This window comes from Gadus morhua, chromosome 17, assembly GCF_902167405.1.
Source record: "Gadus morhua chromosome 17, gadMor3.0, whole genome shotgun sequence".
Taxonomy (NCBI): Eukaryota; Metazoa; Chordata; class Actinopteri; order Gadiformes; family Gadidae; genus Gadus; species Gadus morhua.
This window is the reverse complement of record NC_044064.1, coordinates 19,017,625-19,038,896: the sequence shown is the minus strand read 5'-3', so window position 1 is coordinate 19,038,896 and position 21,272 is coordinate 19,017,625. Positions and strand designations below refer to the sequence as shown.

General features: G+C 46.3%; 1 protein-coding gene across 1 annotated transcript; it reads left to right on the top strand.

Annotated features, from left to right (window-relative positions):
• The first annotated feature begins 613 nt into the window (after window positions 1-613).
• On the top strand, window positions 614-21,264 carry LOC115529667 (G-protein coupled receptor 39). The gene is made up of 2 exons (XM_030338596.1): window positions 614-1,879; window positions 19,814-21,264. The coding sequence occupies exons 1-2, from the start codon at window positions 1,093-1,095 to the stop codon at window positions 20,281-20,283; spliced, it is 1,257 nt and encodes a 418-aa protein (XP_030194456.1). The 5' UTR covers window positions 614-1,092; the 3' UTR covers window positions 20,284-21,264.
• The last annotated feature ends 8 nt before the right edge of the window (window positions 21,265-21,272 follow it).

The following is a 21,272-nucleotide window of genomic DNA, read 5'->3' as shown; positions in this document are numbered from 1 at the left end:
ATCACTCAGGTGGTAGAGGGGGGGTAAAAGGGCTGGATTTAGACCGCTGTCTCGATATGGATGGATATATATAGGAACATGTTTTTATTTAGCTGTGAAATGTCAGCAGTTTGATGGCAGAAATATCTAGTTTAATACGTTTATGATCGGATAAATGTCAGTCAACCTAAACACTTCAATCATGCATACTCTTATTCTCTGTGAAAAAGGAGCTTAAGAAATAGGCCTCACTAGAATGTCTCTCAAACTGTGATCTAAACTGTGATGTAATTGGTTCCACTACGGTTAATAACAAGCTGTATTTTACCATAACAATTGATTAAAAAGAAAAGGGAGACTTATATAAACCAGGACCGCATCAAACAAAACGCTTCAATTCCTCATGTTAAGCTATGCTTCTGTGTACCTATCCATTCCTGTGGTTAGGTGTATCTACCGGTGTTGTTTAATAATGACCGTTTTGGAATTCCTTTCCTTATCTCTGAGTGTTCATTATATGTTCAGTGAAATGAGGCAAGAGTTTGTCCAGAGTAGGCGTGAGCCCACAGGGTGATAAGAGCCTAACGCCGGCCCTCGCCGTTACACCCCTCCTGTTCCTCTCCCTCTCTCGCTCTTCCTCTCTCTCTCCCTCGCTCAAGTTTAATGTTTAACTGCCCTGCCCTCGTACGGGAGGGAGGAAATCAGTGTACTGCTGTCTGGGACTTTCAGCCGAGCACTGACGCCAAACGCATTTGAACCGGTGAAACGAGGGTCGACGGGCGTGGAGTGGAGAACCGGGCCTCGCACAACGGACTTCAAGCTGAACCAACCGCTCACATTTTCTTGGAAATAGCATACTTTAACCCCCCACACACCCCCTCTCACTGAGGGAGGGGACTGATTGAACAGAAGTATTTATGGGAACTTCAGGATCTCCGGCTCACCAGAGACACAACCGCGAGGACCGGTGATAATTTTGGACAAATATCAAATGTATTTTTGATCCGGAGGTACCTGAGGATCCTGGCTCGCCCCGCCGGGCCCCTGATCGCTGACTGCCGCACCTCCAGAGCTGATAAGGAGTCCATAGTGTAGGAACAGCTCGGGGGCGCCATGAACATTGAGCCGGAGGTGGCTGAGGAGAAGAACTGGCGGGACCTAGAGGCCAGCTACTCCGTCAAAGTCTTCCTGACCATCCTCTACGTCCTCATCCTGGTGACGGGCATTGTGGGTAATGCAGTCACCATCCGGGTAACGCAGGTGCTCCTGCAGAACGGATACCTGCACAAGAACGTGACGGACCACATGGTGAGTCTGGCCTGCTCGGACCTGCTGGTGCTGATCATCGGCATGCCGGTGGAGCTGTACAGCGCCATCTGGTTCCCCTTCAGCTCCACGTCCGGGAACGTCAACTGCAAGATGTACAACTTCCTGTTCGAGGCCTGCAGCTACGCCACCATCCTGAACGTGGCCACCATGAGCTTCGAGCGCTACATGGCCATCTGCCACCCGTTCCGCTTCAAGAGGCTGGCCGGGAAGCACACCTCCACCCTGATCGCCTTCGCCTGGCTCACCTCGGTGGTGGTGGCGCTGCCCATGCTGTTCACCACGGGCACCCAGGGCCACATCCCCAGCGCCCGCAGCGTCCCCGACCAGAACGTCACCTTCTGCACCAACCTGCGGGAGCGCTGGGTCATGTACCAGGTCAGCATCTCCGGGGCCTTCGTGGTGTACATGGTGGTGCTGTCGGGCGTGGCCGTGATGTGCTGGGCCATGGTCCTGGTGCTGCGGGGGCCCATGGGGTCGGCGGCCGGAGGGGTCAACGGGTCGACGGAGGCCTCGCCCAAGCATGAAAGTTCAAGGGTCAAGACGGCCAGGAAGCAGACCATCATTTTTCTAGGTAGGACCTTCTTTTTTATTGCGTGTTATAAGTTGAATATCAATGTGAGGATGGGTTTTTGAGCGCGGGGCATGTCGGTTCTGGGCTGACTGTGTTTAAGTCAACTGTTGGTTCTTCAGGAATGTCCTCACGAATACCAATACTATCGTGAGTTAGAAAAAACTGTCCTGAAGAAGAATTTAAACAACGGTGACTCTTATTCATACCATGCGTCATGATGTTTACCGGGAATTTTGTGTGTTCACTAGCATGTGTGTGTGTGTGTGTGAGCGTGCATGTGTGTGCGTGCGTGCGTTTGCGTGCGCATGTATGTGCACAATGTGGTTGGATTGGCACCACTTTGGAGCTGTCAGGAAGTGTCTGAGAGCCTTGGCGTCTTGTGCACCGCAGAAGTCAAACATCGCTCTGTCAGTGTCACACACTTAGCAGAGTCCTTGGCTGTTGTGGCTATTAAGGAGATAAATTGATCTCACAGTCTTACCCCTATAACACTGACAACCCTTTGCTGAGCCAAAAGAAGATAGCGGTAAAGGTTGATTACGAGAAGCATTCGACCAGTGGTAAGGATTGCAAAATAAGCTTAAAACCATCCTGAATTTGAACTGATATTTTATCAGTGACGTTTAAATATATACCACAGCAATGCAATTTTTATATTTACCTTTCCAGTTCACTGGCTCCAACTAATCCTCACAGAATGTGCAGTAAGCAGCAGTTGTTATACAAAGACGCTGAACACAACCATCACCTGTGTCAGATTAAACCTTTGTGATTCCTTATAAAGTTGACAGGATGCTGTTGCCATGACTAATTCTGAACGGACCACGACAAGGATGCATCATCAGAGGTGGGCGTGAGGGGCCATCTGGTAGCCTTGTTGCTCTGTGATGATTAGGTGCTCATAGCGGTGATCTCTAACCACGTACAACGAGACGCCAACCTGGCGACACGCTCGTCACCCCGGCTTCAATAAGGCTTCTATTGACTGAGATCTCCATTATCTATAACCACTGGATATACTTGATAATTTAATCAAAAATAATAATTTATCATTATTATAATGTACATATGTTATGTACAATATGTTAATTACATTATCAAGGTAATATATGACACCATATAAATAAGGTGTCTTCGACCCTTTATATCAACCATGTTGAGACCAAAGTGAGTTTAGTGCAGTAGCTCTCTTTGAGTCTTAAGTTGGGTAATAGATGGAGGGAGGGCAGTATGAATCTGGAATAATCTTGAGAACGAACTTAAACCGTTGTGAACTTAAGTCTAAGGTCTACGTCCAATCCCTGTGTTTAAAACCACAAGCGATATCTTCATAAGAAGTAGCCTAGGCTACTCATTAAACACAAATACTGTTCATCGTCATCATCAATGATAAAGACGGCTGGCCTTCTACCCACTTCCTGTGATGTCATGTGGGAGGATAAGCACTTACAGGAATATCTACGAGTTTATCTGCTATTGATAGCACCATTAATCATCGTAATGTCGGTTAAAGTTCTCCATGACTACACACGTATGGTGTATGATGCCGTCAGACAGTGAACTTCACAGAAACCTGGGACACAGTTTGGAACTCGTGACATTCGGAACAAATGAGCTGAACTTTCCCTGCTCTTCCAGGATCCCCTCGCTTTGGTTTAAAAAGTGCTGGGCACAGCGCCTTTGCTGATCTGATTCAATAACCAGCCAATTGTTCTCCTCCCTCCCCAGGTCTAATTATGTCTTAAGTTTCAGACAGCGCTGGAATCATTGATTTTGTATGCACCGCTGACCTTCGCGCCAGCACACCGCGCAGGCTAGTACTTAGGGGCCGGCCACACCGATGATGCATGGAGGAGCTTTTACCTGTTAGTGCAATTCATTACACACACTAATTACCACAGCTGAAAACCAATCATTCTCTCGTTCTAACCCAGTTCTTTATAAAGAGGATAAAGAGTGATGTTGTTGTTTACCATTACCATTTCTGATAGCCCCCTTTAACGCATAAAGTCTCATTGTTGGTAAGCAATTATTGATAAGTAGTTATTTATGTCTATGTTTCAGAGCAGACCAATAGTTATTCCACAATAAAGGAAGTGTGCATTGGGGCGATCTAATCCGCTCACCTGGTGCCACAGGTTCCCTGCTAGGATACCAATATGGATTCTGGAATGTTCCGTCTGAGGTCGCCCAGGACAGTACCCTGGGTGCCATGGAGACCCAGTCCCCGGGAACCAGTCCTTCCGCCATTACTGGTGCCAGACACTCTCTCCTTCCCAACTTTTCAAACTCTGATATTCATTGTAATCCTCTCGAATGTAATTTCTTTTGGTTCCATCTTATCAAGATGAAGCGTTCCCAGCGTGGCGATGCAGCACGTGTCCATCACGATGAACAGCTCCGGGCTGGGAGCCAGTCCAAGGTTATGGGCTGAAAAAAAGGTAGAATCCACAAAGAGCTGACACCACAGAGCTGCCAGAGAAAGGTTAGGGCTGGGCCGGGATACGCAGGTGTGGAGGGCGGCGGGTTTGATTGAGAATCTTAATTAGCAAGACGCTTTTCAGAGCCCTTGAAGGTCCCTTCCCATTACGTTTAAATCACATTATCAGCAAAAACAGAGATCTAAAAAGTCATAGAAGATGCCCATGAGGAGATTTTAGGCTATTTGCTTAACTGTCCTATCTTCTGTTCCTTTTATGCCCCAATAATAATAACCAGCAAAACCATCTGTCCAAACCCTGTGCACAGCGCCAAGGAAGTTATTCCACATATCTCCTGCTGTGTTGAACCGAGTGCACAGTTTGGAGTGTTCTCCTCCATCACCGTAGGGATAGTACCTTTGCTGTTTCCTGTTTGCTGCTACAACACTTGACTACGCCAGCAGACCAGATGGAGTTGATTAGCGATTGCCCAGAGCGCTCGCTAATCAACTCCACTCGGTCTGCTGTCCCTGCCGTCATTATCACATCTGCCATTGCTGCTTACAAATTCATAAGCGTTCAATATTGATGGAAAACCAGCAACCGCCAGCCGCTCACTGCTGGTAGATAGACTCCCTCATCTTCATATTGATATCGAACTGACCTGGAGAGATGGGATGGAGGGATGGAGGGATGGAGGGATGGAGAGATTGAGGATGGAATAGAGAAGATGGAGGGGTGGGGAAATGGAGGAAAAGATGGAGACAAGGAAGAGATGGAGGGATGGGAGATGGAGGGAAAGATGGAGAGGAGAGATGGATGAGTGAAGAATGGAGAGAGGGGGGAGGGGAGAGACAGATTAATGGATGGGAATATGAAAGGGTTAATGAGGGTTCTCCGCTCAGCGCTGGAGGTTCCACAGTCTCAGCAGGGTTCCACTGAAGGAGCTCTCTCCTAATGGCAGTGATCTGGGGAACACACGGACCACGCTGCTGTCATCGTCGCACTTTACCTCAGAATTACTTTTAATTCTGGTCGGCCTGCTGCTGCTTAAAAGAGTAATTAAAGGAGGTGCACAAACTCGTTAAGATGCCCACACTTGAGTGTCCGTGACAGAAGGTTAATTGCTTTAGATACTCGTTTTGTTACCGCAGCAGGAGCCATGTCTGAAACGAATAATAATTTTGTTTGCATTGCCTACAGCTCTGTTGGTTAATGACCTCTTTTCTTTTTCCCCTCACGATCGATTGTGATGAACACCCAGAGGTGCTCGTCTGTGATTAAATGTTAAAGAATCAGCTTCTGATTCACTGCTACAAGAGAGAGAGAGAGAAAGAGAGAGAGAGAGAGAGAGAGAGAGAGAGAGAGAGAGAGAGAGAGAGAGAGAGAGGGCAAGAGTGAAAACGAAAGAGCAGACGGACCGACGGCCATACTGACAGAGAAACGGGTAGACGGGAAGACTGTCAGACAGAAAGGCTTGCAGGCAGACTTAACCCGGGGTTGTTTTGCTGTTAAAAACAGTAAAGCCTCTTTTCTCACGAGCCGAGCAGATTGATGCTGCAGCTCAGCGACACGACGGCAGAGCTGAGGGCTCTCTCTCCCTCTCTCTCTCTCTCTCTCTCTCTCTCTCTCTCTCTCTCTCTCTCTCTCTCTCTCTCTCTCTCTCTCTCTCTCTCTCTCTCTCCTTTTCTCTCTCTCTCTCTCTCTCTCTCTCTCTCTCTCTCTCTCTCTCTCGCTCTCTCTCTCTCTTTCTCTCACTCTCTCTCTCTCTCTCTCTCTCTCTCTCTCTCTCTCTCTCTCTCTCTCTCTCTCTCTCTCTCTCTCTCCCTCTCTCTCTCTCTCTCTCTCTCTCTCTCTCTCTCTCTCCCTCTCTCACTCTCTCTCTCTCTCTCTCTCTCTCTGCCTCTCTCTCTCTCTCCTTTTCTCTCTCTCTCTCTCTCTCTCTCTCTCTCTCTCTCTCTCTCTCTCTCTCTCTCTCTCTCTCTCTCTCTCTCTCTCTCTCTTTCTTTTTCTCTTTCTCTCTCCCCTCTCTCTCTCTCTCTCTCTCTCTCTCTCTCTCTCTCTCTCTCTCTCTCTCTCTCTCGCTCTCTCACTCTCTCTCTCTCTCTCTCTCTCTCTCTCTCTCTGCCTCTCTCTCTCTCTCCTTTTCTCTCTCTCTCTCTCTCTCTCTCTCTCTCTCTCTCTCTCTCCCCTCTCTCTCTCTCTCTCTCTCTCTCTCTCTCTCTCTCTCTCTCTCTCTCTCTCTCTCTCTCTCTCTCTCTCTCTCTCTCTCTCTCTCTCTCAGTAGGGGAGGGTGGGGGAGTGTTGGTGGATCATGCGGACACTATTATAAAGCACCCAGACACTCTGCTCCGCGCGATGCATGAGCGTGGATAAAGGCTGGCAGACACACCGCTCCCTGGGTTGATTCATGACCCCCCCCACGCCGCCGCTCTACACCCCCTACCCCCCTCACACACACACACACACACACACACACACACACACACACACACACACACACACACACACACACACACACACACACACACACACACACACACACACACAGTGTACACTCACTCACCCATTTACAAAGTCACTCACTCAGAGAGTACACTTAAACACCCATGTACACAATACACAAACACTGTGTGTGTACATACACACAGACTCACACCCAGCTACCCACACACACACACACACACACACACACACACACACACACACACACACACACACACACACACACACACACACACATAGACACATGCAGTCACAAAATATTATCCTTCACAAAAAGGACAGCAACTGACACACACACACACACACACACACAGACTGTACACCTCAGCCAGCTGGGCCTCAGGTGAAAGCCGGTTTAATGATGTCTTCCCCCCCCCCGCCCAGCGCCGGGGGCCTCGCATCTCCTCTGTGTGTAGGGTGACATGAAGGGCCCCCCCTGCCCCCTGCAGGGCCGGCCCAGCCTTCAGACCGCCTCAGGAGAACCTGGGCTTATTACCCCTCTGTGGGCCCGACTCTGAGCAATATCTCAGCACTGATATATGCCGAGCCAGCGGCAATACCAACCGCCAATAACAATTTGATAATGCGCTGAGATGTAATTGAGAACAGATTGTCTACTTGTTGTGTTGTGTTGGGCTGGGGCTGCGGCTGGGGTCCACGGCTGCACAAGGTCTCCAGTCACGGTCGAGGGCTTTGTTGGACGGTTATTACCTCGATGAGAGTGATTATAAAGTTGGTGGTTCGGATTTGGAAGCTAGCTTAGCTCTGATGTCCGAATTGAAAGTATATTATAACCGGCTTTACTTCGGTACGTCGTCGGGTCGGCTTAGCTCAGGAGGTAGAGCAGTTGTCTTGTGACCGAAAGGTTGCTATTTCGATCCCCAGCTCCTCCTAGCTGAGTGTTGATGTGTCCCTGAGCAAGACACTTAACCCTAACTGCTCCTGACGAGCTGGTTGTCGCCTTGCATGGTTGGCTCTGCCGTCAATGTGTGCATTAACCGATGTAAGTCTCTTTGGATAAAAGCGTCTGCTAAATGCCCTAATTGGAATTACATTACTATCCCCCTTTTTTTTTGTTGAACGTCCAATGAGGCGCCTCCAGAGACATTCATACCAATGGTTGGAGGGTGGGAGATTTTTACAGTTGGGTAATAACATACACTTTGTGAAGATTATGATCGACCAGTTAATAATATCACGTCAAAAATACACCCCCACGTTTGGATAAAAAAGGACTTTATATGTCTCTTTCACAAGTTTTAACTGTTTTCCCTTTACCACTTTATCTTCCCTCCATTCAAGCTAGAAGATATTGCTTTTCATGACATATTACTTTTCATAAGCCAACGATAATGATGTTTATTTATCATTGTACCTGGTCATTTAACACAGTAGCTCTAAAAACATGTCTTTGGACATCAATGGAACCAAAAAGGTTTCTCAGAACAACAGTGCCGCTATAAAACCATAAAACATATTATCTCAAGATTGTCTCTTCCTAATCAAGTTATCCATAAGAACAACCCATAAACCCAGAGTGTGGCATGCACAATGCACTCTTTAGTTTGTTTTGGCCCTGGTCAGTCGTTTCACACTTACAATGGCCGAGATCAAGCGAGAGCAAAGTCTAATGCCGATAACGACTGAAACTTTGGTGAAGTTGCCGGACTGACGTGGAGCCTAACGACATGATTCACAAAGCCAGTAGAAGAGAAATCAGCCAGCGTGTTTCTCTGTGTTGGGAACTGCGGCGCTGGCTGGGAGAGAGGAGGTGCTTCCTCTGTCTGAACACTTCACAGACCTTCAGTCAACAGTCAGTCTGTTTTATCTACAAAAAAAAGCAATTAAAAATTAAGCAGATGAAAGATGAAAGCAGCTCCAGCCTTTGTTGTACTGTTGCCATGTACACTTTTAATTGTAATTGAGTATTATTTTTATACTAATTACTAAATGTAATCTCCTCAGTGGATTACGTTGCACTTTCAATATACCCTCCTGGTTTTCTGATGAAAGCCTCTGAACGATAAGCCATGAATCTCAATCTTATCATTTTGGGGCTAATTGACTTTGTGATAATTCCATAGACTGATATTCTAAAGAAGCACCTCATGGAACCGCCTCAGATGAACTGGGGGCACGTGTCATCAGAACCTCTGCACATCACTTCTATCCCTCTATGTGTTGCTTTGTATGATCCAGAGCAACTCAACAATTAGCTATGGCATGCCTTGCTCAAGAGTGTCTTCCCTTTCTAAAAAGCCAGTAGGAGCCTGGGAGTTGAAGGGACAGCCCTGTGATTGTCAGTCTTTCAGCTAGAAGATACAGCACCACCAGGGGTGATTCAAAGCCAAATACCTGTTGACACTTCTACTAAAACACTTATTAAAACTATAACTCTCAGCCTGTCTTTATGGGTTTCTTTTCAGATTCCAGACAAATTCTAAAGACTTATGACAGACAAGCTCAAATCTGAGTCTCTCTCATTTCATATTTGTTTGTCTATAGAGTATCTGAATCATGTTGCTGGTAGCAGGGATCTGTAAGCATGTAATTGGTTATAAACGGGTAACACATCTCAGTAACACAAAAAAATCTGTGGCGGTTAAAAATCAACACCGTGTACACTAGCCTCTTCAGAAATACACATTAAAAATTCTCTTCTGAAAGTTTGTCCCTCTTGCGCTGATCAGCATGTCTTCGGGAGAATAGCTTCTTCACCAAACAGAAAACGTGGTGCGACTCCGCCCCTTTTAGCTTGGTTTACCAGGCTCTGTACCATCCCCAGCCAGAAGTTGGGCTATCACATAGGAGGACTGATGGATCCGAGATAATCTTTTGATTTACCCACCGACTCAATGCCTACAAAGCTAGGGGATAAGCCAATTGAACTGAGTAAGAGGCCCAGTCCCCTCTTTCAGAACTTGGCCCACATGATATGTTCTGTGGCAGACCGCTGCACTGGATACTGGCCACCTGCCTGAGGTACCAATTACAGACCCCAAGACCATTAATCATGTACCGAAGGTTAGAGATTAACATAAATATACAATGACAACCATGACAGAATGGATACACAGATGACCAGCTGAATACAATGAGCTGCCATTCAATCAAGAATATTTATCATTTACAATTAGATCTTAAATCGACAGGCAAGGAGCAAATGTCAGGAAAGTGCTGTACAAACAAGATTCGTTTTTGGACAACAATTGTATTCCCAAATCTCTCGAAAAGGAGAAGACAGTTTTTTTCCATAACTGCTATCCTCCCTCCTTCCCTCCCTCTCTCCCTCCCTCCCTCCCTCCCTCCCTCCCTCCCTGCCTCCCTCCCTCCCCCTCCATCCAGGACCCCGTTTTAATTGGCGCTGCGCGGTCTGGGAACACAACAGAAAACAAAGGTTACACAGAGAGGTGAACACAGATAGACGCTCTGAGAGGAGTCTGCCTGTTGTACTCCTGTCACGTCTCATAAGAGATGGCCATGACGTCGTGACGCTTTAACCAAGGACAAACAAAATGGCCGCCCCTTCCTTCCCCCTCGGCATCTTCCAACATTCATGTGATTGATGCAAAGCTGCTACTTAGTATTCCGTGAAAGGTCAGCTGGAGCTGTTGTCATTTGAGCGGCGATTTGTGGCCCAGTCAAGGAGCGGCTCCCTCTTCTTCACTTTTGGTAGAATTTATTGAAGGGGAGGCTGTTTAGGTAAAGTGTTATTTGTACACTGACACTCCGACCTTCAATTGTGGAGAGAGGGAGAGCAGGAGAGACAGAAAGGGAAAAGGAGGAAGGAATGGGGAGGCCGAGGGGCAGTGATGGAGAGAGAGAGAGAGAGAGAGAGAGAGAGAGAGAGAGAGAGAGAGAGAGAGAGAGAGAGAGAGAGAGAGAGAGAGAGAGAGAGAGAGAGAGAGAGAGAGAGAGAGAGAGAAAGAGAGAGAGAGAGAGAGAGAGAGAGAGAGAGAGAGAGAGAGAGAGAGAGCTAGAGAGAGAGAGAGAGAGAGAGAGAGAGAGAGAGAGGGGAAGCGGAGGAAGGAAGAGGGAGATAGCGAGAGGGAGGCGGGGGGGAGTGATGGAGAAAGAGGGCGGGGAGAGAGAGAGAGAGAGAGACAGAGAGTTGTGGGAAGAGAAGGGGGGAGAGGGGAGAGACAGAGAGAGAACCTCTCAACTGAACTCATCAAAACAGAACCATTTACAAGATAACCAACAGGAACCAATGTCTTTATAAGGGGCGTCTTCCTGATCCATGCCATCCTAAAAGATATTTCTTTGTGGTGACTTGTTCAAATTCACTCAAGTAAATCGTTCATTCACGCTCTTCTTGAAATGATCCTCTGATTATGAATAATTGCTTCATCGTTCATTCACCATGAGAGGAGAGAGATTGTGTGTTTATGCTTGACTGGACAGAAAAGATCAATTTACTTCCATTGACTAAAGCCCATCTCCTCTGTGGAAGTGAGACGGCATATCGGATATGCCGTTTTCTCTTTTGTATTTATGTTGATTTCCGAGGTGTTGTTTGGAATTTATTTTTATCAGACGCATGATCTTCATGGTTTTCGGGTTTCAGGAAGTAATGTTTAACATGCATGAAGCCAACTCGTCTGCTTACTCTCTTTTAAGTTGTCAGCATGCCAGAACATTATTTTCCTTTGTGTGCGTGTACGGATGCGTGTAAAAATTTACAGTTTGTTAATTTTTTTATCTTGCATTGTCTTTCTTTTGGCTTTCCAACCCATAGCGAGGCTACTGATCCATACAATGATTCACTCAATTAAAAGATTCATCATCATGTGCAGAGCTGACGTTGGTGATTGTTGGTGATTTGAGCTCACGTTGTTCACCAGTATCTAGACTAGAGGATCACCATGTTGGTGATTCTCTTCATCTCTTTCTATATTAGTCCCTCATCAATACCTTTCTCTACATGGAAATAAGCATTCTTCCAACCATTTAATTTGTTAGTGTTGTGAAGTGAAGTACATGTGATTTGTATAGAGCCCTTAACTACAGGGCTATGACAGAACCAAGATCCAAAAATACTTCTTCTTTGCCCAGTGACAAATTCATCTCCATTTAATTTTTTTTGAGAGGTCCCTTTGGATAGTTTTCCTCCATTATAAAGTTATTAGTGGTTGAATATTATATGTTTAGGCTATAAACTACTGTGGCCATTCAAGACCTCGATGTACTAAATATGGATGGTTGCCATTGCTGGTTTAATCAATACAATTCCAGCCTGATGACCCGCCCCGCTCTGCCTCTGGTTGGCTCAGCCTGATGACCCGCCCCGCTCTGCCTCTGGTTGGCTCAGCCTGATGACCCGCCCCGCTCTGCCTCTGGTTGGCTCAGCCTGATGACCCGCCCCGCTCTGCCTCTGGTTGGCTCAGCCTGATGACCCGCCCCGCTCTGCCTCTGGTTGGCTCAGCCTGATGACCCGCCCCGCTCTGCCTCTGGTTGGCTCAGCCTGATGACCCGCCCCGCTCTGCCTATGGTTGGCTCAGCCTGATGACCCGCCCCGCTCTGCCTCTGGTTGGCTCAGCCTGATGACCCGCCCCTCTCTGCCTCTGGTTGGCTCAGCCTGAACTTGCTGCTTCTCAGAAAGGGCTATCTGCTGCACCCATGGACCTATTAAAGAAAGGACAGCGGATTAAAAAATGACGCCCATTCATTGCTATGAAAACTGCTCAATGGCGCAGGGCAACGTCAAGGAGGGATTTGCTTCCGGATCATGGGAGCCAGTCACGCCCTAGTGCATGACGTGTCGGAAGGTGCAGAGATATTCTCGTTGTCTAGCATTGTTAGCATTGTAGCATCATAAGCGAGAGGTCTGTCTACACATCCCTCGGAGACTTTAAGGGATTCAAAGTCAACACAGTGCCTCAAAACCATCAACGTCATTCATGTTAAGTAAAAGGAAAACCTTGGACACGAGAAGTTAACTGAGCCCTCTCGAATGCCGGGCCGAAACAACATTTGTTGTTTCACTACGACTTCTTTCAGCGGCCCACCCCTCCTTCTCCTGCAAAAAAAACAAAACAAAACAGCTAATAAAACCCTTGAGGTGGCGTTTTGAAGAGAGAAAACTTACATTTTATCAAAACTTACATTAGTCCATGGTATAAAGATAATTGTGAGCTTTTGATTGATATCCAATCATTTTTAGCAGAGCCACATTCCTGTTCCCCACTTGTATTGGAGTGAACGGAGATATCTACTTCTGGGCCCCTTGAATCGAGGGACCCGTCCACAGCCCGCTTAAACAGCTGCAATACCAGGCTTGGCCGCTGAGCACTGGTGGATTGCGGAAGTATGCACTGTTCCTGGGGGCCTGGCTGCACCCTAACCCTCAACCTAACCACCTAGTTGTGTTGCCTTGACATAATCAAAAAAAATAAATAAAGTAGTAAGGTTTGCTAAACCTAATCAAGTAATTAGGTTTGCTAAACCTAACCCAGTAGTTTGGTTGCCTTTACCTAAACCAGTAGTTTGGTTGCCTTAACCTAACCCCAGTAGTTTGCTTTGCTAAACCTAACCAAGTAGATGGTTTACTAATCCTAACCCGGTAAATTGGTTGCCTAAACCAATCAGAGCCAGATTCATTCAAAATGTGCCATTATTAAAAGCCATTCTAGATAATAATGTCATTTTGAATATCCCACAATACATCATGACTACCAAAAATGTCATGACGGATACGACAATAAGGCTTTAGGGAAAATGTGATTTCAGATATCTACCATTAGAATTATGACTTAAAACAATGCAATTGCAGATATCCAGAAATGTATTGTGGATATCTGTTTATTGTATGTGTTTCATGTATCTTTGTTAGATAGATATAGATAGATAGATAAAATAAAATAGATTATTTTATAAGATTGATTATTCTTATCAAAGTTGAAGATGTCTTATATCTGTAATACAATTTCTACCTGTAAGAATGTTATTGTGAATATCTTTAACAACCAGTTTATCTAGTGCGAATACAATTTCGACAAGGACAAATGCTATTCTCAATTACTGAAATGTTTTTACAGATAGCAGGGATGTTTAAGAACAGCTTGCCATATCATGTTTGGCAATTCAGTGTTAAATTGGCCTGTGATAGACTTTATGAAGACTCAATTTGGTTGTGTGTTGACAAAGGGTTGACGTCACGCACACCCTACACTAATCTTTAGTCTGTGGCTGCAGGTTGTCTACAAACATTGAAACGGTGAGAGATAGAACAACTAGGGTGAGAAAACGTGTATGAGAGCAACAAAATGAAAGTTGAGAGGAGCGGAGGTGATTTGAGCTTTGTGGTTTGCATTTGAATTCCATATCAACCTAAATATTTCCCTTTCAAGTTCCCATTCCTTTTTAAGTCTCCCTTCCCTTATGAAGTCTACTCTAGCCTCCTCTGCATCGCCACACAGCCTATACTGAGTGACTACATTCAGAGATTCTAATGAAGGCTTGAGATTTGTTGCTCACAATAATGGGGTTTAATGCTCCTCTAATAGTGGCTGCCCGTGGTCGGGAGACAGATTTATTTATGGATTTCTTTATTTATTTTGTCTCTATGTCTATAGAGTATCTGTTGGGGTATCCATGTTGACAATAACACAAAGGTACTACTTTATAGAACCACAATAGACCCACGGTATGGCGTATAAATGTCATTTAAAGTGTGTTGTGGGCATACGCAGATCTGAACCCAGTCCCTCAGTACAGCCTGTACAGGATGAGATGTTTTCTAAGTGGCTCAGTGCTGATGCAGTTACTATTTTCCAGGTGAGCGCCTTGACTGTGATCAATAAGCAGCCATGACAGGTGGTACTAACCTAAACAAATTCTATGCAGAGGAGAATCGCCCTTTCCCCCCATAATATATGGCGGACAACACTGTGCCTGAGTGGCTCGCACAGCCTCGCATGGTCTGGTACCCCCTAGCGTAGCCCCCTCCAGTCTAGCGTAGCCCCATTCTTGGTTGCCCTAGCATAGCCTGGGTTAGATTAGCACAGCCTGGGTTAGCTAAGCACAGCCTGGGTTAGTTTAGCACAGCCTCAATCAACCTGCATTCTCTGGAACAGATTAGCATAGCATTCTACAGTCTAGCATAGCATTAGTTATTTTAGCAAAGCCTGGGTAAATCTAGCATAGTTTGAGTTAGCCTAGAATATTAGTTTTTAGGATCATCATCTAACGTAAGGTAATATCTGATGTTTATTTGAATCAAAGGCAAGTGTAGTTTGAATAAAGATGGCAGGTCTTATTCGCTGACAAAAACAAAACCAAAAAAGGTTTTTGGAAACAATCTACTGTTCTCCCAGTTCCTGTCAGACTATCTGCATATTTAAAGATAAATAATACAACTGATTACACTGCAGATAACGGTTCATTACACAGAAGCAATGAGTCCATTAAAATAGATTGCAATTAATCAATTAGAAAATTAAAGCCAGTTTAGCTCATTTAGCCTTCATCAATTATTTATCAAGAGTTAGAGAGGACACAATTTTTTCAGCAATTAGATGGCTCTGCCAAGGACTCGTTCAGCTTGTTCAACTATCTCATTCCTCTATTTTCTCTACTCTTTGTACTGTTCGACTCTCAACAGCCTCCGTCGTCTGTCTGTTTGAATTCTGATCTATTCCCTCCTTCAGCTCATCTCTTTCTTTTAATCTGAGTCTAGACACTTGTTTTTAGCATCTTTGCACTCAGGCTTCACGCAGCTCCTCCAGCCCTGTATGAACACATCTTATCAGGCTTCTCATGGCCTCAGTCAGCAATGTCCACTTTGTGTCCATTCTTAATGGAACCTGCAGTAAATCTCTGTTATCACGGCCGTCCTTCCAAACTACAGCTTTGTTTCTGGAAATGTATTCCGGTGTCACACTAGCTGTTTTTTATGGATGGACAGAACAACAGAAAATAAAGAAGAGAATGATTATAAACCCTTCTGTTTACTGTGTTGGAGCTCAGTAAATAAATCAGATGATTCAACAAAGCCTAGAAAGAAACCGTTGTAAGAAGTTTGACGGCCAATGAACAATAAAATGGAAGGTGGATATTTGTTGTGTTTTATCGATCAATGTGTTTGAGAAGGTTCAAATCTTAGCCAATAACCTTTACTCGACTTTACCTTACCCCTCTACTGGCTCTATGCTCTCTCTTATTTAGACACAAAGGAAATCCAATCAAATAAATTAAATATTGAAGGGCGTGAATAACACCAACATCTGGGTCACTCATCTGAGCCCTAGCATTATCGGTGCTGATGCGGTACAGAGGTTTATGCTGCTGCTTAGCAACCAGATGCGGTTCTCTTGTAAACGGTTTGATAGTGTGATCTCAGCCAGTGCCTAACTTGTAAAGTGAGTTGGAGGATGGTGGTGGTAAGCTGTATCTGTATTCACTGTTAGTCGTGTGATGTGTGTGGTAAACGGCTGGCCTTCCTGTAGGTGGCTGTTTGCAGACGGAGTGCCGCTCGGTTCAGTTTAAGTAGTTTTTGGTTTGACTGCCTGCCATTATTCATGTAGCTTGTGTTGTAGCGTTTGAAAAAAGGTCTTACAATCTTCGTTTGGAGTTTTGAATATATTTGAGAGCTTGAATACATTTGAAGTTTTGTTCTGAGTTTTTTTGCTGAATGGAAACTTTTCAATGACAAACCCGTAAAAGCACTGAAGTCTCCGGAACGTCTGCAGCAGCCAAACTAAATGATACGCTTTGACGGGCATTCTTACCTCCGCTCGCATTCAATCACCTCCTCTGCCACACTGATGTACGGCGGTATAAATCAAGGCGACAGCCGTATGGAAAGCACCAACATCCCTCCGTAGGATTCTGGGCGATCTCGAGACAAGGCACTGGGCTCGCCTGAGGACAAACCACCAGCACACCGTGCTGCCTGAGAGGAGACGAACCATTTGTGGCAATCATATAGGCTTTCTCTATAAATTGGTGCTTAAAGCTCGAGGGATCGACACATCAAGACATGAGTTGGCCGTTACGAGACAAAGAAATGAGACATCTACGGCGATATAGAGCTATACGTGTCTACAATGTGATCTGAACAGTCATTCCTGGGAATCGCACAGAGCAGCTGCTCGTGTTTATTTGCCTGTAGTGCAGCGCGTGCTCAGAGGAATCGGACCCCCGGCCCAGGGTCATGTTGGTGGGGGCCCCGGCGGAGGGGACCCCCCCAGCAGGATGCGTATGTTCTGCAGTGAGGGATGCAGGGCAGGTCTATTGGAGACCCTTAAAGGCCTTTGTGTGTCTGTGTGTATGTGTGTGTGTGTGTATTTGTGTGTCTGTGTTTTTCTGTGCGTGTGTGTTTGCGTGTGCGCGCATGTGTGTGTTTGTGTGTGTGTGTGTGTGTGCGTGCATGCGTGTGTGTGTCTGTGTTTTTCTGCGTGTGTGTGTGTGTTTGCGTGTGCGTACGTGTGTGTGTGTGTCAGTGTGTGTGTGTGTGTGTTTGTGTGTATGTGTGTGTGTCAGTGTGTGTGTGTGTGTGTTTGTGTGTGTGTGTGTGTGTTTGTGTGTTTGCGTGTGTGTGTGTGTGTGTGCGTGTGTGTGTGTGAGTGAGACCCTGATGTTGAATCCCAGTTTCAGGACCATATTCACTGGTATTACAGACTTCTGTCCCCCATGAGATCCAGCAAAAGACCTTAATGGAGGAATAAACACAAAGTCCCATTTCTTACGATGACAAAATAGCTTTATTGGATGAGACATTGACTATGAGAGCGGCTTTGTAAACACTATAGTATGCAGTTCACACTGTGCTGTTTGTCCTCATCCAAACATCCTGTTACTATGGGCCTCTGAAAACTGAGAACAATCGTACTCAAAGTCATGGCTTCTAGTCCCCATGACAACAAACTTTTGAAAGTTAACTTTTTCACCCTGTTACCTCATTTCCGAAGCCCCATCATAATTTGTAATTTTTTTCAACAATACATGCCAACAGCCTTTTCACTCCACCTAAGAGAGAGAGAGAGAGAGTGAGAGAGAGAGAGAGAGAGAGAGAGAGAGTGAGAGAGAGAGAGAGAGAGAGAGAGAGAGAGAGAGAGAAAGAGAGAGAGAGAGAGAGAGAGAGAGAGAGAGAGAGAGGAGCTGTTTTAAAGCATCAACCCTGGTCGGTGTATACCCTACCGGTTGGCGTTGTGGTCTGTAGTCGATGAAGTGTGGTGTTCTACCGCAGGGGGAGTGAGTCACTGCCGCTGTTGGCCAGCGGTCTACATGTGGGTGTTTGTTGATGCAGACCTACCTGTCATGGTGTGAAACAAACCGCTATGTGTTGAGCTATACTATTCTTTGGGACGCTATTGGATGGAGTAGATCCTGCAATGTCTGTGTTTACCCTTTAGGCAAACAGGTAGAAACTGAAATGAGTATGATTATTTGTCTGGGTCTCTCAGCTTTCTGTTGAACAGTGTGGATCTTGTCCATTTTTATTATCCCCCACTGTAGAGGAGAGCTCCGTCTATGAGCAAAACTACCATTCAGACCCATGGGGACCAGCGGAAATAATGAAATATGCATTGCTGTGAAAACCTTTTCCATGTGGATATTGGAATATATACACCATAATAGACAATAGTCAAAGCACCGCTTTCAGAGCAAGAATAACTCACAAATAATCAATAATAATAAGACACACCAAGAGCAGAAAAAAATAGATTAAAAAGCACTTTGACATTGACACTGACATGAAGTAACAAACAAATTCCTTTCTCCTCTCCAGAATGTTACTAAAGTCCTCCAATTATAATTACAATCTGAATTATTTTATGTAATTTAACATTAAAATCGAAGATTTAAAAGCTCTCCATTTCGTTTCCCAACCGCTCATTCTACATGAGCGCTCTACTCTATGAGCGCTGGTTGATCAAACTATGTTATCCCTTCCACACATAGAGCCGGCGTGCAGCAGGTAAACAAGCTTGGCTTTCTTCAGCCGGAGATAAGGTCTCAAGTGAAGCCATCTGAAGCTATTTCTAAACACTGTTTGGTCACGGCGTATTTCAAATCATAAGCATGGGAGGATAAACAATAGATGGAGGGACAGGGGACTTAGTGGTCCTGGCAAACAGTCAGATTACACACTCCAGCATGGTGCAGTGAGAGTGGACCACAGTGTCTCCACACTCCAAAGTGCCCTTGAGCAAAGCTTCAAGTTAGAGTTCCTATTAGTAGACCATTTTAACTGATTTCCTTTTATTCACTGAATTGTTTTATAGTAAGACACATTTATGGGATGATAATTGATAATTAAATTGTATCATGTCTTTTGTATTTTTTCCTTCCTCCCTCTCTCCTTCCTCCCTTTCTCCTCCCTCCCATTACCCTTTCCCCTACCTCAATCTCCCCTCAATCCTTCCTCCCTCACTCCCCCCTCCCTCTCTCGCCTCCCTCCCTTTCCTCCCTCCCTCTCTTCCTCCCTCTCTCCTCCCTCCCCCCTCAATCCTTACTCCCTCACTCCCTTTTTCCTCCCTCCCTCTTTATCTCCTCCCTCCCTCTCTCGCCTCCCCCTCTTTCCTCTCTTCTCCCTCCCTTTTCTCCCTCCCTCTCTTCCTCCTCTCTTCTCCCTCCCTCCCTCTCTACTCCCTCCCCCTCTCTCCTTCCCCCTCTCCATCCTCCCTTCTCCTCCCTTCCTTTTCCCTCTCCCCTCCCTCCATCAATCCTTCCTCCCTCTTTCCAAATCTCCTCCATCCCTCCTTCTTCCTCCCTCCCTCTCTCCTCCCCCCTCCATCTCTTCCCCATCCCTCCATCCTCCCTCTTTCCTCCCTCCCTCCATCTCTCCCTCCCTCACTCCTTCCCGCCCCTCTCTCTCTCTCTCTCTCTCTCTCTCTCTCTCTCTCTCTCTCTCTCTCTCTCTCTCTCTCTCTCTCTCTCTCTCTCTCTCTCTCTCTCTCTCTCTCTCTCTCTCTCTCTCTCTCTCTCTCTCTCTCTCTCTCTCTCTCTCTCTCTCTCTCTCTCTTCCTTCCCTCCCTCCCTCCCAACTTCTCTGTCCCCTGACCAGGTCTGATCGTGGGGGCTCTGACGGTGTGCTGGATGCCCAACCAGGTGCGTCGGCTGATGGGGGCGGCGTTGCCCAAGGCGTCCTGGACGCGGGCGTACTTCCAGAGCTACGTCACCCTTCAGCCCGTGGCCGACACCTTCTTCTACCTAAGCTCCGTGCTGAACCCCCTGCTCTACAACTTGTCCTCTCGGCAGTTCCGTGAGGTCTTCGTCCAGGTTCTGCGCTGCCGCCTCCGCATCGAACACGTCAACAAGCGCACCGTGCGGACCGCCGCGCCCGCCGCCGAGGTGTCCACGCGCTCCCGCAGACCGCTGTTGTCGCTACCACGCGGCGGCCGGAAGGAGCGCTCCACCGGCGCCCCCGGGAAGACCAGGGACGGCCCTCTGCGGTTCCTCATCTTCAAGACCAACAGCGGCTCAGCACACCCATCCGCAGCCAAGGACACGGTTCCCACGGAGACGGAGATATGAGGGGGGGTCGGGGCGGGGTGTTTCTCTTGTACGCTAGGAGTGTTTTTATACAGACTCTTTACACAAAGGAAACACAATACTCAAGTGTTAAGCAAGGGGTAACACTATCAGCAGGTCGACGCAACAAACACTAGACCCAAACAACACTGTTTCCAACAAAATATTCTAACAGTAATGTATATTTATATATAAATTAGAAATGATATATCATATAATATATATATATATTCAATAAATTAATCATTTTATATCTATCTATAGAAATATTTATATACATCTATAGAAATAGATAGGTCTATCTATAGATAGATAGGTCTATCTATAGATAGATAGACCGATATATAGATATAGTTATACACTCAATTAGAAATAAAGACAAATATCTCAATCCAAGGAGTCATCTAACTTCATGCTGGCTGACATAATCCACCTCTTGGGAGTTTCATAAAGGGTAGAACATTCTGCAGCTTGTCTCCTGTTAGGGTGATCTGTTGTCCAAAAGATGAAGGATGTGTTGATGGCTAGCTACCAGGGGGATCGAGCCAGCTTCACAACTCTGTCTCATGTCAAATCTGCAAATGGAAACAAAGCCAGAGGTGGCATGTCTTCCACGGGATCAGGTTCATAGTGATTGTTTCCATCAGTCTCCCTCCAGCAGCAGGAGCCTGAGGTCCACTCAGGGGGGATCCAGTCGAACACAAGGCTCAGGTGTCCCCCCACGTGTCCCCCATTTCACGCCCCTCCACCAGCCTGTCCCCTCACCTCAGTACCGGAGAGCCCCCTGGCTCCGTCCTAGAGCCCCTGAACCTCTCTGTCACTGGACCTGGCGGAGAGACGGCAGGGAGCCCCCACCACACACTGCTCGCCTGTAACCCCTTTGGAACAACCTTTTTGATTTAATATAGCAACGAAATAACATTCATGCCTTCATAGAAACCTTCCCCGAGGTTATTAACATAAAGGAGGAGGAGGAGGAGGAGGAGGAGGAG